Source organism: Lactuca serriola, chromosome 1, assembly GCF_051521515.1.
Source record: "Lactuca serriola cultivar US96UC23 chromosome 1, Lser_US96UC23_V15, whole genome shotgun sequence".
NCBI classification, from domain to species: domain Eukaryota; kingdom Viridiplantae; phylum Streptophyta; class Magnoliopsida; order Asterales; family Asteraceae; genus Lactuca; species Lactuca serriola.
Window position 1 is genome coordinate 49,553,645 of NC_136408.1, and position 16,819 is coordinate 49,570,463.

General features: G+C 39.9%; 1 protein-coding gene across 1 annotated transcript; it reads left to right on the plus strand.

The window, feature by feature from the left end:
* The first annotated feature begins 14,259 nt into the window (after positions 1 to 14,259).
* LOC145087728 (putative protein phosphatase 2C 47) lies at positions 14,260 to 15,959 on the plus strand. Its single transcript, XM_079025775.1, has 2 exons — positions 14,260 to 14,442; positions 14,847 to 15,959. Exons 1-2 carry the CDS (start codon positions 14,377 to 14,379, stop codon positions 15,789 to 15,791), a joined length of 1,011 nt encoding a protein of 336 aa, XP_078881901.1. The 5' UTR covers positions 14,260 to 14,376; the 3' UTR covers positions 15,792 to 15,959.
* Positions 15,960 to 16,819: the final 860 nt, after the last annotated feature.

Genomic DNA, 16,819 nt, shown 5'->3' on the forward strand with positions numbered 1-16,819 from the left:
TATAGACTGTCTTTATATCGACAGACTCCTATTTACGAGATCTTTAATTCTTGTTTAGATTGTTTTGACTAACAACCGACCGATTCTAGTTTTGGTTTCTGTGTCACACATTGCTGTGCCGAATCTTTGAAAATCATAATTTCCTCATATGAAGTCAGATTTGGACATTCTATCTATCTCCGACTCACTATTTACAACACATATAGCTATGTCTGTTTAATTACGCAATTTTCAAGAAACATATGTAACATCCATAAAATTCGAGCCAATTTTGTTAAATCATTTAAAACCATTCAGTTATTACAATTTGTTTTCAAAACAGTTTAAACATTAGAGTTCCCAGAAATCATAATCACTAATCAAGGAAGTGTACGGTCACGCCTTCGCCTTCCCGCGGTCATCCGTTGAACCTGAAACAATAAACTGAAATTGTAAGCTCGAAGGCTTAGTGAGTTACCCCCAAAATATCCATACACACAACAATACACATACAATAACAAACAACATACTATGGGTCCAATCATCCATCGGGATGGAATACCCCTGACCCTCAACCATCGGGTTGGAATGCCCACATACTACGAGTCCAATCATCCTCGGGATGGAATACTCTCGGCCCACAACCATCGGGTTGGAATTCCCACACACAATACATATATAACAGATACTATGGGTTCAATCATCCATCGGGATGGAATACCCCAAGCCCTCAACCATCGGGTTGGAATGCCAACATAACCAATCAAACATGTGCATCTATATCAGATAATCATATAACAGTCTATAAAGACAACATACTAGAGTCCTATCATCCTCGAGATGGAATACCCTCAACTACTAATCAATCATGTGCACATATAACATGTAGTATCCTAGCAGCATATAGACAGTCAGACCAAACTATAGGTCACTAAGCATAACCACATCTGATATACCAGGATACCGATCTAACGAATCATACTGGCATATAACCATCCTATTTACCAGGATACCGATCTAACAGATCATACTAGCATATAACCATCCTATCTACCTGGATACCGAGCTAACATATCACAATAGTAACAATCCTAAATACCAATTCAAAGGGTCGGCCTTGGTGCCTTAGACCCTTGGGTACAGTGAGGATAACTCACCTCGCAATGCCGATCTGAGCTAAAGAGTCGAACTCCCGAATCGCTATCTCACCGGAAATCCTAAACTATCACATAATAAATACCAAGTCGTTACACAACATAACAATCTTGACTAAGGATCCACACAATCCATTCTCTTTATTGGGCCAATGCCCAATGCCAAGTCTATAACCTTGAAAGTCCTTATGTAAAGCCCATTATTGGCCCAATTTACCAAATTGGGCTCAACTCCATAATTGGGCCTCATTCTAATATCCATTATCTAAACTTAGCCCAAAAAATTATATTCATAAGGTCCAACAAAGGTCCAAATCCAACTAGTCCATAGACAACCCAAAACCCGAAGCCCAATTGTCAAAGGCCCAACAGAGGACATACGCAGGGTGTACTCACCTGATGTTGACCACCATCGGGGTGGTTGACCCAGTATGTTGGGTGTACTAGATTTACGTTGGGCGTATGCAGGGTGGTTGACCCAGTACGCTCGACCAAATGTGCCATACGAATATAAAGTCTCGAACTTTATCACTTTGGACGTCCAGAAAGTTCTTAACACATGGTCTTAATCCATTAAGACCTTCCTACTTCATGCATGAGACAAATATAGCTATTGGGACACCATTTTTATCACTTAGGACCTCTTCTAAGGTCTGAAAGGACAACTCATTTCATCCAAAGCATAACATGCACGATTTTGTGACTTTTGGGACAAGAATGCTTCCATAAAGCTAATATGACTAGATCTGTCTCATAAAAGTATAAAGTTCCAAGATTTTTACCTTCTGGAGCTTCTAGGGCACAAACCAACTTCAAATCTACAAAGATGATCTTCTTCTCCAACACCTTGATGCAACTCAAGGAGATGGCTAGGGTTTGGGGAAAAAGACTCTAAGCAGTGGAGGCTGGGGTAAGGGAGGGTTTTGTGCTCATAATGTTGCTTATATAGTCCCCAAACCCTAAATATTAGGGTTTCCTTCTGCCATGAGTACGCCCATTGTACACAAGTTTACGCCCAACGTACTAGGGCGCGCCTAATACGCTCAACGTACCCTTATGTACGCGTAACATACTCCTCCTTATCCCAAAATTACAATTTAGCCCTTGGGCTTTTCATAGCTTTACGCTTCTATCCCTAGGGACTATAAATGACAAATCTTGGGATGTTACAATTCTCCCCCACTTAAACTAGGCTTCGTCCTTGAAGCCTGCTATGACGAATAATTCACGATAATGCTCCCGCATCTTGGACTCTGGCTCCCAAGTCTTCTCGGATCCTTTCTGATGCTGCCATTGGTTTCCATACATAGTTTAAGTGCTCTCCGACTTGAACATCACCCAGCGATACAACCGCCTACTCATCTAATATGTGCCTTTGCAGCTGTCAAACATGAAAAACGATGTGAATTCAACCGAACATTTTCAAAAGGTCTAAACTACATGCCACTTTGCCAACCTAACAAAAGAATCTTGACGATCCAAAGTATCGGAAACCCAACTTTCCCTATTCCTGAAGCGAACCCTTTGTGCTAACAGGATAATGCGTCCTTCAGCTCCCAAAATATCATACAAAATCAATCCACTAATAAACACGAACACTCATGCCTAGCCCAATCAGCCTTGGGTTGGAATACCAGGCATGCCTACAACGGGTCCAGTCATCCCTAGGATGGAATACCCTCATATCCCACACATGTTTGGCCCAATCAACCCTCGGGTTGGAATACCAACATATCAGGTCTAATCAATCATAGGGTCCGATCATCCTCAGGATGGAATACCCTAGATTGGAATACCTCTATGAACATAACTCGGGTCTACTCATAACTTGAGATCCAAGGATCTATCCTTGCGTCTCATCCACAATCCTCTGATTCGTCAAAACCGAGTGCAATTCCCCCGAATCTCTTCAATACATCCACTCCGAACGCGCTCCTACCATAGACATAACCAACACAATCTCTATGACCACAACCTATGACTGGAATACCCTTACATGGTCCTCAGCATAGGTCTGGATTGTCTCTGAGCCAACAACATGAGTCTGGTATGCCCTCTACGACCCTCAACTCTTGACTGGAATGCTCCTGATAACCTATCGGCACCGCTGTCGTCACTCCAAATGTCCAACACTCCATCTTGGAAGTACTCACCTCCTCCATTGCCCAAGAAGGCCTAGTCAATGTCCTTCACAACACCAACAAGTGTCACAATGCTGAAACCTCACCCTACACTATCCACTTGCAGAACAAGTTGCTACCCCATAACACACATATACTTAGAACCTGCTCATATAACTAACAAAACCCATACAAAGTCTTCAACATACTCCATTAACATGTTCAATACTTGGGGACAGACCTACTGATTGCTATAGCATAGCAACATACTCAATACCCGCACATAGATCTACAAACACATACAAAGTCTTCAACATGACTGGACCGCCTCACCAGGCCTTCAGTCTATCTGGACCACTTTCAGAACCTTCAGTATGTTTAGACCGCCTCTCTGGGCCTTCAGCTTGCCTAGACCGTTCTAAACGGTTGGGCATCTCCCTGGACCACCCCTCCTGGTGATTTTTCCTATGCTGACTGTTCTCACTCACTTGGGGTTCCGAACTCCTGATCCATTCTGTGGACTCTAACCTCGGCATAACCCTAGGCCTCATGTCAATCGTCCACCCTCTCGGAAATCCGTGGTCTGTTCCCTGACTCGCGTGTCTACCATATATGCTAAATAACCCCCATACCCGTGTTGAAAGTACTGCTGAGCCCTAACAGCTAACAAAACCCTCAATCTATCAATCTAAAAACCCTCAGAGTCGAGCACACCCTCGACCGAATACTCAAACTGAACTCAATTCATGAATAGAACTCCAACTTGTTTCCCCAAACTTCTGCTATCAAGCACCAAGAAGACGTGTTTCTTATGCTCGGGAGTTTTACCGAACCCCCAACCAACACAACCCTCAAACCAAGCAGCCACTGGGGGCCTTCATTCTCCCTGTTGGGTTATGAAACTTGTCCCCGTTTCAAAACCTCTCCCGCTTTTGCATCCCAGGGTAACTCTCCCCCACTTAGATTCGACTAAGCCTTCACAAAACATGAAAATTAGAGGATTCCCAATCCTTCTAACTTCCCAACGATCGATCCGATGGCAATCAACTCTTTACAACTAGGGCTCCATTACTAGCCAATCCCAATGGATCCCACACTTCTAAGAACAAGATGAACATTCCTGAATCCCAGTAAACTCGACAATCTCTAATGCTTGAATGATCCCACACTCAAATCTTGAAGACCAAAATACAGATACTCCAACTAATACCTCAGCAACGAGCTACTTCCTTTGGCGCCTTCACCCACCAATCAATAACGGTTACTAAAACCACTGATTCCTGATAATGCCGAATAACCATCCTGTGGAACCCTGTCTGTAGACCTCCCACATAATACCCATCTTACCAAGATGCTCCAAACAAGTCTCCCACTCTCGGGTTCTAGAAATCATTTCATTCAGGGTTCGCACCCTGTCTCACTCACCCGCTCAAACATCCCCAGCTGAATTGCAGTAGCTGAAACAACCTCTGCCCTAAACCGGGCTACAAAATACTCCCAAGACATAGTCTACAATCCCAAAAGTGCAATAGGTCACATAATCAATCCTTACCGCTTGATACAAGAGATCCAAGGAAAACCGGACCTCACAAAATACTTATTCCACATCGACCCTCCTGCGCTCACCGACGCTGAAATAATGTCGCCAATCCCCGCAACCAACCGACCCCGAGCTGGAATACAACCTGATCATGGGGTCACAAGCCTGCTCACTCCTTCGAACTCGATAAACTAAAAGGTCACAATCCTTGCCCTAAAAAACGACAGTCCAATCCTTCACTTAACCATTCTACTTCTAGCTACAAAACTCTAGCTGAACATAATCATCACTCCCTTCCAAAGTCCCCGCGACTCGCATTTTGGCCTCGAGGAAAACCCTCGAAGCCTCAATCCAGAAACTCCTGTGATAGCCACTCCCGCTCAGCCCGCAGAATGTAATGAGTACATAATATCTCCCTGGTCCCAAGTAACTGCAGCCATCTGCTCATCAGAATATGTCCCAGCAACAAGTCCCGGTACTGGAAAGCTCAACCAACTCATCCTTTTTCCATCGTTACAGCTACTATAGTTGCCACGGAAACCGTCTCAACAATGGCTGCATAACGCTCGTCAAGATACTCAACCATGGCAGTCTTAATAGACCCAAACATCTCCAGAAACTGTCCCCGTACAACGTCGATTACCTCCTCCCGGATGATCTCACTGATACGATCCTCTGAAGATGTTGGCCTATCCTGGCTGCCAACTCCCGATCCTAACCTGGATCCAGTCTCAAGACGTCTCGTAACCACCTTTCTGGTAAGACACCAGAAAGATCTCTGATAATCCATATAATGACCGGGGACCAACTCCCAACCCAACCCTAGGGGCTGTGACTTCCTTGCTACGTGTATGGGTCCTGTGCTTTCAGTAGTACGGGCCCATAGTACCTTCCACACCTACCCATATTTGTCTCAAGTATCATCACAACGCCCTAACAATATACATAATCATAGCGAGCGCTCAATCCTCACTCCTAGAGGAATGCTAAATATCTCATTAACTGGCCTCCTGGCCGCACACAACCCACCCATCCATGAAACTTCCACCAACTCTGCAACACTAGTGTATGCTAGCCATACATAACGTTGGACCCTATAGACTTTCGAATATCTGATCCTAACCTAAGCCCCTAATCAACAAGAACAGAACATAAGGCCAAATCAAACATTCTCAGGCTATAAGATCTTAATTATGTACAACCATGATACATACACAAACAATCAAAATAATGATGTCAATATCATATAAGGAAAACCCTAGGCTAGCAGACATCATTTAATCAGGAAATTCTATCATGCAATTCCTGAAGATCCCTAGCCTAGTACTAGCATGCTGTTCTAACATATCACAATATCAAATAACTGTATGGTATTTTGGGGTCTACTTAATGGCTCCGACTGATCGTACACTCTACATCCTCTTTACTTATTTTGAAAACCATTTAAAAATCATTTCGAAAATCTTTTTCCTTAGTTTAAGACTGGAATCACACGAATGTTCCTCCAATTTACTCAAACCAAGGCTTTGATACCAACTTGTAACATCCAAAAAATTCGAGCCAATTTAAAACTTTTTAAATCATTTAAAACCATTCAGTTATTACAATTTGTTTTCAAATAGTTTAAACATAAGAGTTCCCAGAAATCATAATCACCAATCGAGGAAGTGTACGGTCACGCCTTCGCCTTCCCGCGATTATCCGATGAACCTGAAACTATAAGCTCGAAGGCTTAGTGAGTTACCCCCAGAATACCCATATGCACAACAACACACATACAATAACAAACAGCGTACTATGGGTCTAATCATCCATCGGGATGGAATACCCCAGGCCCTCAACCATCGGGTTGGAATGCCCACATACTACGAGTCCAATCATCATCGGGATGAAATACTCTCGGCCCATAACCATCGGGTTGGAATGCCCACACACAATACATATATAACAAATACTATGGTTCTAGTCATCCATCGGGATAGAATACCCCAGGCCCTCAACCATCGGGTTGAAATGCCAACATACTATACATATATAACTGATACTATGGGTCCAATCATCCATCGGGATGGAATACCCCAGGCCCTCAACCATTGGGTTGGAATGCCAACATAACCAATCAAACATGTGCACCTATATCAGATAATCATATAACAGTCTATAAAGACAACATACTAGGGTCCTATCATCCTCAAGATAAAATAACCTCAAATACCAATCAATCATGTGCACATATAACAAGTAATATCCTACCAACATACATACAGTCAGACCAAACTATAGGTCACTAAGCATAACCACATCTGATCTACCAGGATACCGATCTAACAAATCATACTAGCATATAACCATCCTATCTACTAGGATACCGATCCAACAAATCATACTAGCGTATAAGCATCCTATCTACCAGGATACCGAGCTAACATATCACAACAGTAACAATCCCAAATCACAATTCAAAGGGCCGCCCTCGGTGCCTTAGACCCTTGCGTACAGTAAGGATAACTCACCTCGCAATGTCGATCTGAACTGAAGAATCAAACTCTCGAATCGCTATCTCACCGGAAATCCCGAACTATCACATAATAAATACCAAGTCGTTACACAACATAAAAATCTTGACTAAGGATCCACAGAATCCATCATGTCCATTCTCTTTATTGAGCCAAGGCCCAATGCCAAGTCCATAACCTTGAAAGTCCTTGTGCAAAGCCCATTATTGGCCCGATTTACCAAATTGGGCCCAAATCCTTAATTGGGCCTCATTCCAAGATCCATTATCAAAACTTGGCCCAAAACATTATATTCATAAGTTCTAGCAAAGGTCCAAATCCAACTAGTCAATAAATAACCCAAAACCCGAAGCCCAATTGTCAAAGGCCCAACAGAGGACGTACGCGAGGCGTACTCCTCTGGTACGCGGGTCGTACTCGCCTGATGTTGACCACCATAGGGGTGGTTGACCCAGTATGCTGGGCGTACGCGGGGCTTCACCAAAACCCTAATAAGTGCTTAATGGCTTAAGCACTTAAGCCCAAACTCCAGATCCATCGACCAAATGTGCCATAGGGCTATAAAGTCTCGAACTTTATCACTTTGGACGTCCAAAAAGTTCTTAACACATGGTCTTAATCCATTAAGACCTTCCTACTTCATGCATGAGACAAATCTAGCTATTGGGACACCATTTTTATCACTTAGGACCTCTTCTAAGGTTTGAAAGGACAGCTCATTTCATCCAAATCATAACATGCACCATTTTGGGACTTTTGGGACAAGAGTGCTTCCATAAAGCTAAAATGACTAGATATATCTCATATAAGTATAAAGTTCCAAGATTTTTACCTTCTGGAGCTTTTATGGCACAAACCAAATTCAGATCTACAAGCTTGATATTATTCTCCAACTCCTTGATGCAATACCTTCTTCTTAAAACACTCAAGAACTCTCCAAAAGCTCAAACACTCAAGGAAATGGCTAGGGTTTGGGAAAAAGAATCTAAGCAGTGGAGGCTGGGGTAAGGGAGGGGTTTGTGCTCATAATGTTGCTTATATAGTCCCCAAACCCTAAATATTAGGGTTTCCTTCTGCCATGAGTACGCCCAACATACTAAGGCGTGCCTAGTACGCTCATCGTACCCTTATGTATGTGCATCGTACTCCTCCTGATCCCAAAATTACAATTTTGCCCTTAGGCTTTTCATAGCTTTACCCTTCCATCCCCATGGACTATAAATGACAAATCTTGGGATGTTACAACATAACTTTTTCATACGAAGTCGGATTTAAGCGCTCCTTATATCACCGAGATAGTCATTACGACTACTACATCTTTAGCTAAGATTATCTATTTTATATTAAATGTCTAACCCAAATATGCAGGCATTACAAAAACACACAAGTTTAAAATTAGCTAAATGTCATTCATCATATCATATGTTCATGTCCAGAGAGGGCATGTTTAACAAATAGAGACCAATTCAGTTTGAAGATCGATTGTGGTGTTGGAGGGTGTGGGTGTGATGGGTTTGTCGGTGACACTGTGACACTGGTCCATGTTGTAGAGGTGAGATTGGAAGGGTTGCGTTGTTGGATGGTTGTCGGTGTTATTAAAGTGGAAGGGGGGATCGACGACATTAGAGTGTGATGGGTTATCATGCTAGTATTGACCGACCCCCGTTTGAGATGTTGTATGAACAAAAGTGCATGACTCTTGTATGCTGGGGTGAGGTAGGGCATCGAGTCATGGGAAGCATCGAGGTGGTGCTCAAGACTACCGAGTTGATCTAGCAGGTGTGCGACATGTTGCGAGTCGTGCAGAGCCATCAGAATAGTTATGCTGACCAACGCCGATCGGATCTCGAGTTTCATGTGGGAGATTTCGTCTTACTGAAAGTCTCACCATGGAAGGGTATCATTAGGTTTAGGAAGAGGGGCAAGTTGGGGCGCCGATTTATTGGTCCGTTCAAGATTTCTGCTTGAGTCGGCAGGGTTGCTTATCGATAGGACCTCCCGGGTGAGCTAAGTCAGATTCATAACACCTTCCATGTGTCCCAGCTTCGGAAGTGTATCACTAAAGAGGCTACAGTTATCTCTTTGGACGACATTCAGGTAGATGGGAGCCTGAACTACATTGAAAACCCCATTGCGGTTTTGGATAAGAAGACTAAGGTTCTTTGTAACAAGGAGGTGATGCTAGTGAATGTGGAATGACAACACCGAAAAGGATCCAAATGGACATGGAAGTTGGATGATGAGATGCAGGAGCATTACCAGGATCTGTTTGCGTCTGCGGACTTCGAGGACGAAGTCTAGTCTAAGTGGGGGAGAGTTGTAAAACACCCAATTAGGTAAATACCCTTTGTACCCTTGAAATGAAAAAGTATAACCTAATGGTCCCTTAAGTACGTTGGGCGTACTTTAGAAGTATGCTTGGCGTACTAAGGATAGATGATCACGAAGGGTCAACACGTACGCTGGGCGTACATGACGAATATTCAAAACCCTAATCCTCGGACTTGACACCTATTTAAACATCCTTAAGTCATTGCGACTAAACCCTAATCAACCTCTAGAGTCTTATTTCATCCCTTTACCTCAGTTTTCCTTTGAGAGTGTGATTTTGGAGCATAGAAGTTTGTTGGTGGCCATTTTGGAGCTTATTCAAGAAGAAGAAGTTAGTATGAAAGCTTGGGGTGGCATTGGGCTTCAGGATCCAACATCTAGTTCACCTTGAGGAGCTTCTGGAGGTTTAAAGTCTTAATCTTGCCATCTTATTCATTAGATTGAGCTAGAGTTTGGTATATTGTCCCCTTTTGTGTTCATGAATCATATCTTGGGAGTTTGATCAACTCCAGAGCTTAGGAAGAGTAGACCTGAGGTCCCTTAGTTCATTCATACCATAAAAATGTAGTCTTGATGAGTGTTTTGACCTCATGCATGAGTTAAGACCCTTGCAAAGGTCTTAATGGGTTATAAGGGGTTGTTGGGAACATATGGAGCATGCAAAGGCATAAAGTTGCCAACTTTATGCCTTCGAACGTCTTAATGGACTCAAACCTAAAGCTTGATGTTAATATCCCAAGCATTAAGAGCTTAATGGTCGTTTGTGCATGCCCGACTTGTACTCTGCGCGTAGTAGCATGTACGCAACGCGTACGGCTTGCGGAGCTAGTACGTTGAGCGTCCTGGAGTGGTACGCAAGGCGTACACACTTAGATAGGGTTGGGCTTGTTTTGGGATTGAAAGCCTATTGGGACTTATTCAACGTTGGGTTTGGTTCCCTTTTAGAGTTTTGGGCTGATATTGTGTTTTGGGGCCATAGTTGTTTTAGTTGGGCCTTATTGGGCCATGTGCCCCATTAATAGATTTGGACATGGATTTAGGTCCCATTAGCAAAGGGAAGACTCTTGGGCCTTTATGAAAGGACTCAGGCTTAGGTAATTGGGTCCTTCAATCAGATTGTGTTTAATCCTAATTTAGGGTTAATTGTATTATTGTTCAGCACTCGTGATTTCAGACTGTTAGGCAAGCAGCTTTCGAGTTTAGCAGATAGAGGTGAGTCTCCTTACCATACCAATGGGTTGAAGGAACCAAGGCCGGCCCATTTAGTTAGTTTTGATGATTATTGTGGAATCATTATGGATATGCCTAGTATGTATGTATGTGAATGCGTTAGTACCTTATTGGTTAGATATGTGAAGACCCCCGGGGGGAGCCTGTGGCAACTAGATATTAGACCATGTGGTGGAGCCCATGACATTCTAGTTAAAGACCATGTAAGGGAGTCGATGACACATATGTATAAGACCCTGGGGGAGCCCACGACATCCTGGAGTAAGACCCTGGAGGGAGTCCACAACATCCTTATATGTTTGTATGCATGACTTATGTAGTATATATGTGGTTTATATGGTTGTGTGATTATGTGGTTTATGTGGGGTATGTTATGGGGAACCCACTAAGCATTAGCTTATAGTTTGTTGGTTGTTTCAGGTACTTCAGGATCTAAGGGCAAGGGCTCGGCATGATGGCGCGAGGTGCACTCTCCGACATTTTAGTTTGGACACTCTGTTGTTTTGAATAATTTATCTGATGTCATGGATTTTTGAAAACAAATGTGATTGGAATGCTATATTTTATGAACATGATTTCGTTACTAAAAATGAAAAATTTTATTGGAAATTTGGGCTGTTACACACATACACACTTTCGATTCAGCTTCCAAGTCAAACCCATGACGAAATCAACACACACTTACAAAATCAATAATAGTTTGAGTGTGTGTATTTGTTTATGTGTTGAAGAAGGAGGATATTATCTCAAAACATTCTTGATTTCATATTCAACACACACGTTTACCAATTTATATATTATTTCTGGTGTTGAGGCTCACAAATAATTGTATGTTCAACCCCGAAACACACATCATTGATGAACGATGTGATGAGGAAGGATAACCAACCATCGACGCTTCCTAGAAACCCACTTCATCTTCTCCGATCGCTTCATCTTCAACCGCCCAATTCATCTTCTCCGGCCTTGGTTAAATATTCTTTCATATTTTCGGCTCACATCATCTCATCTTTTTGGGTTTTTGATTTCAGGGGTAAGATCAGCAACCAAAAAACCCCTTTAATTACAGGAATGAAGATCAAATCAGGGAAGCCACAAGTTTTACCTTCCTAATTCGTCGGTGGAGGCAAGGTCAGTGATTGAGGCTTGGTCTTGCCGGAGAAATCATACCAAGTTTTTCCGATATATGGTTCCAATTTATTCATTTTTTTGGGGGGGGGGGGGGTGTTTGATTAACAGGGGAAGAAGATGATAGTCGGGAAATGGGGTTTAAAGGTTAGCATGAGAGAGAGAGAGAGAGAGAGAGAGCCTGCTGCTCTGAATCCTTTAAAATGATTTCTTCTTGTGTACATAAATCATCTGATTTACTCATAGAGCTTTCACAATTTGATGTCTTTCTAGGAATCATCTTTATGCCCAAATATTCAATCGGTTCATATGTTTTCCCAAAAGAATCAACATTACAACTTTCAATTAAAGGCAATTGATTCATAGATACACCTTCGGTGCATCTACTTTTATATCCTTCTTTTAACTTCACCTTTACACCTTCTAAACAATTTTCATGGGACTAAGATTTAACCTGCAAACCATCACAAGGGTCCTCCTACTCATCCATTACAATATTTAAGTCGATTTGTATTCCCGATAGCGGGACATAAACACTACCAGATTTATGAGTGTGTTTGTGTGTTTTGTTCTTGAATTTTAACAAACCTAGAGAGAGGGAGAGAGAGAGAGAGAGAGAGAGAGAGAGAGACCTCTTATTTTTTAATTGTTTAAATAAATAAATATGTATTAGATTTAATGAAAATGAAAGTAAAATAGAAAATAAATACCCCAATGATATCAAAGTCATTTCAGTTTACTGAGGAACCAAATCCGCAACGAAACTAGCTCAAAAGGACCATAAAGTCAAAAAAGTCGAGGTTTGAACTAAGCTTCAGAAAAAATGCATACCACATGGACTATTTTTGTAGTTTTGTCAAAAAAAAAAAAGATGAGAAGATATAAGGTTAAATAGGGGGGAGAGAGAGAGAGAGAGAGAGAGAGACCTCTTATTTTTTAATTGTTTAAATAAATATGTATTAGATTAAAAAAATGAAAGTAAAATAGAAAACAAATACCCTAAAGATATTAAAGTCATTTCAGTTTACTGAGGAATCAAATTCGTAATGAAATTAGCTCAAAAGGACCACGAAATCAAAAAAATCAAGGTTTGTACTAAACCTCAGAAAAAATACATACCATTATTTTTAGAGTTTTGTGAAAAAAAAAAGATGAGAAGATATAAGGTTAAATGGGAGAAAGTGGGGTGATGGGCCCAACTGCTTTTTAATTTTAATATATAATTATTAAAAGATATTAAAAACAATTAAATAAAGATAAAAGATAATGAAAATAGTATAAATGGGTAAATGACCCAACACATAAGAAATTGAAATCGGGAACCATCAATGTAAGATAAAAAAAGTTAAGGAGGAAAATCAAGAATTTGAGAAAACTCATGGACCTAAAGAAACTGTAAATGCCAAAGAGACAGGTAAATGTAATTAAATTAACTTGGTTCATCCTATAATTCTGTTTGTACTTGAACTTAAAAATGATTAAATTATAAATTTAATGAAATTAAAAGTAACTTCAGCTTGAGTTAAGGGTTAAACTATAGTTAAGAATTCAATTTGTTTGGAACTCAATGATCGAATGCATCATAAAAAGAAAAATTTAGATCTAAGTAGCACACAAATTTAAATTACTTTTTATCCATGTATATAAAAAAAAAACCCGGTTATACTTAAAATCTTAAATACCTAGTAGCAACTAGCAAACTTGACAACGTATATATTTTATATCCAAAAAACTAGAGATTCTATATTTATTAACTTGACAACTTATAATTAATTCATTAATTGATCAACAATTCTTAAACTATGTTTGAATATTCTCAATATATTATTTCCTTGATATCTAAAAATCGCAAAGTTTACGGTATAATAAGATTTACTTACTTAGTTAAATACCACGTGTTTATTTTAATAAATTAAAACTGAAAAAATTAGACATTAAAAATAATGTTACAGATACTTTTACGATTTTATTAATCGATAAATGTGGATTCTAACTAAAATCTTACGAAAATATATATATGGTATAGAAGTTAATATAATATTGCGCGTATTTTAAAAAATAAAATCGTATTTCCCTCCATAGAATATACTATTTTTATGATATTTCCATTTTACAATTAACTAAAAATGACATTAAGAGTCCTAATCAGATGAGAAATACGAAATTAGCGCGTTTATTTCAGTTGATCTACTTTACAGTTTACACGCAGCCGTTTACTATATATATATATATATATTCACATACAACTATACATCGCCAAATCAATCAAAGACTCAAAGTTCAAAGTTCAAAGTTCAAACCCTAATTTCATTAAATTCCTTTTAAACTTATACAGCAGCTCCCACAATTTCATCAAACAAATCCCAATCGTTTTTTACATGAACATGTCTAAGCAAACTTATACGAATTCCGCCTCTATTAATATCGTCTCCGTTTCTGATTCGGTAAATTCTTCTTTCCTTCAGCCTACGATTTCTTGCTTTCTTTCGATCATTGATTATTTCGTATTAATTTGGGTTTGCCACGCTATTCCCGCTGTAACTCCGTATTTGTTCTTAATGCAATTAGGGTTTACTTGAATTGTTGTTCTTGAATGTAATTAAAACATATTACGAGTTTTATGCTATGAAGATTTGAAGTTTTATGTTAAGCGTGGAAAACAGACCTTAATTCTTAAAATTCTAATAGGGTTTGTTTAGTTCGAATCTTGAATTGACTCTACTCCAATTTCAATATCAATTCCGAGTTTCCGACTTATTCAATTTGAGATTGGTTAAGCCTGAGCTTCCACTCTAGGGTTCAAAGATAATACATATAAACTAATGTTTATATATTTGCTTTGTTACAGGATGTAAATTTAACGAACATCAGATCAGGAAGCCACACGGACATCGGGCCCCGCAAATTTAACGAAGACGAACACATCCGGATCGATGACCTGTCAAGCCACCTAGGCGATCTTTACAAATGGTCATTCCCAAGTTCCTTTTACGCTATTTTCGATGGCCATGGCGGCTCTGAAGCATCATCATATGTCAAGAACCACGTCATGAAACTACTCTTTGAAGATTCCGATTTCCCACAATCCTCAGACATAAACAAAACATTCTTAAAAGATCTAGAAGATTCCCATTCCAAAGCGTTCTTACTTGCTGACAACGCAATAGCCAACGAATGTAGCATCAGCGATGACTGTGGGACAACTGCGCTAACCGTTTTAGTCCTCGGTCAACATCTGGTAATCGCTAATGCCGGAGATTGTCGTGCGGTTTTATGTCGGAATGGAATCGCGATTCCGATGTCTCAAGACCATAGACCATCTTGTCTACAAGAGAGGAAGAGAGTGGAGGAGTTAGGTGGGTGCTTTGAAGGCGGGTTCTTAGATGGTGACCTGGCGGTTACACGGGCCCTTGGAGACTGGTATTTGAAGTTACCAATCGGGTCAAATTCTCCCCTGATTGCAAACCCGGAAGTGAGTGTAATGGTGTTGAGTGAAGAAGAAGATGAGTTTATGATAATTGGATGTGATGGGATTTGGGATGTGATGTCAAATCAAGCAGCTGTGAGTCTTGTGAGGCGAGAATTAAGGAGACATAATGACCCGAAAAGGTGTGCTATGGAGCTTGTGAAAGAAGGTTTAAGGCTTCATGCTGCTGATAATCTTACTGCTATTGTTGTTTGTTTCAAGAAACGGGTCGAATCACCCGTGGGCTCCACCCGCCCGAAATCCCGACGCATCGCCATGAGTGAAGAAGCAAGAAATACACTCAGAAGAAGTCTACTTGAGTTTTGACACATAGGATGTGATCATGTGAATACTACATACATCATTTTGTTAAAGTCTGTTTGTGGGGCTACTTCAGGTGAGTTAGAAAAAGTGGCCTGAAATTTTGGTAGTAGAATCTGATTGAATTAATGAATTATGAAAAGTTTTGATTAATAATATTACGAGGTTTTTGGACTTTTTTATTTTAAAAGTTTAATGCTTTTTATTTTGTCATATTTGGTGTTGATTGAATTTATATATGAAAAGGAGTGTTGTTTTGAATCGATGGGTATAAGATGAGATGATATATGTATGGGTTCAAATGGATTGGTGTTGATAAGTTTGGTGTGAACCAAAGCATACACCTTATCCCCAACCAACCCTTACCCTTTGTGTTGTTTATGAACAGAGTGAAACGCATGGAATAGAAATAAAAAAAAAAAAAAAACGTCATTATTTATTTATGTTCTCAAATTGCATGGAAAGCTTGTAAAACGAAGAAATACCATATGATTTTGTTGAGAATATATTATATTATATTATTTGCTGTAACGACTTTTTTTTGCAAATTGAAAGCTCAATTTAGGTCTGCAAAATTATAATTGCTTGCGTTCCACACTATAAACTATAAAGGTTAAGAAGCCAAGTTTGACTGCCCGGATATATTAAAAATCTAGACCCTTCTTCGTATGGAAGTCAACGTTCACCCGCACAATTTGCATCTTAACCCACCCGATGATTGTATTGAAAATAAATTCCAAATAATGGCAAACCTAAAACAATAAACATGTTTGATACTATTATTACTACATAAATAAAATGTAACAATAGTTATATATAATGTTTTTCAAATTTTATAAAAAGAAAAAAGAAATTTGCAAGTATATACATATCAAAATCTTAACCAAATTTAATTGTAGGTATTTAATTAAATTTTATTTATTTATTATACATAGTCATAAAGTTATTTGGCACGAAACAGCTGAATGAACGGACCGGATCAAAAAGGAACTTTCTTACCCTGGACCGCCGTCCACCTTATTCCATCTCCCACC

Excerpts from the sequence above, each read along its gene's own strand:
- LOC145087728 (XM_079025775.1), top strand. The coding sequence starts at position 14,377 with ATGAACATGTCTAAGCAAACTTATACGAATTCCGCCTCTATTAATATC. Across the intron at positions 14,443-14,846 it reads TCGTCTCCGTTTCTGATTCG|GATGTAAATTTAACGAACAT; the intron begins GTAAATTCTTCT and ends GCTTTGTTACAG.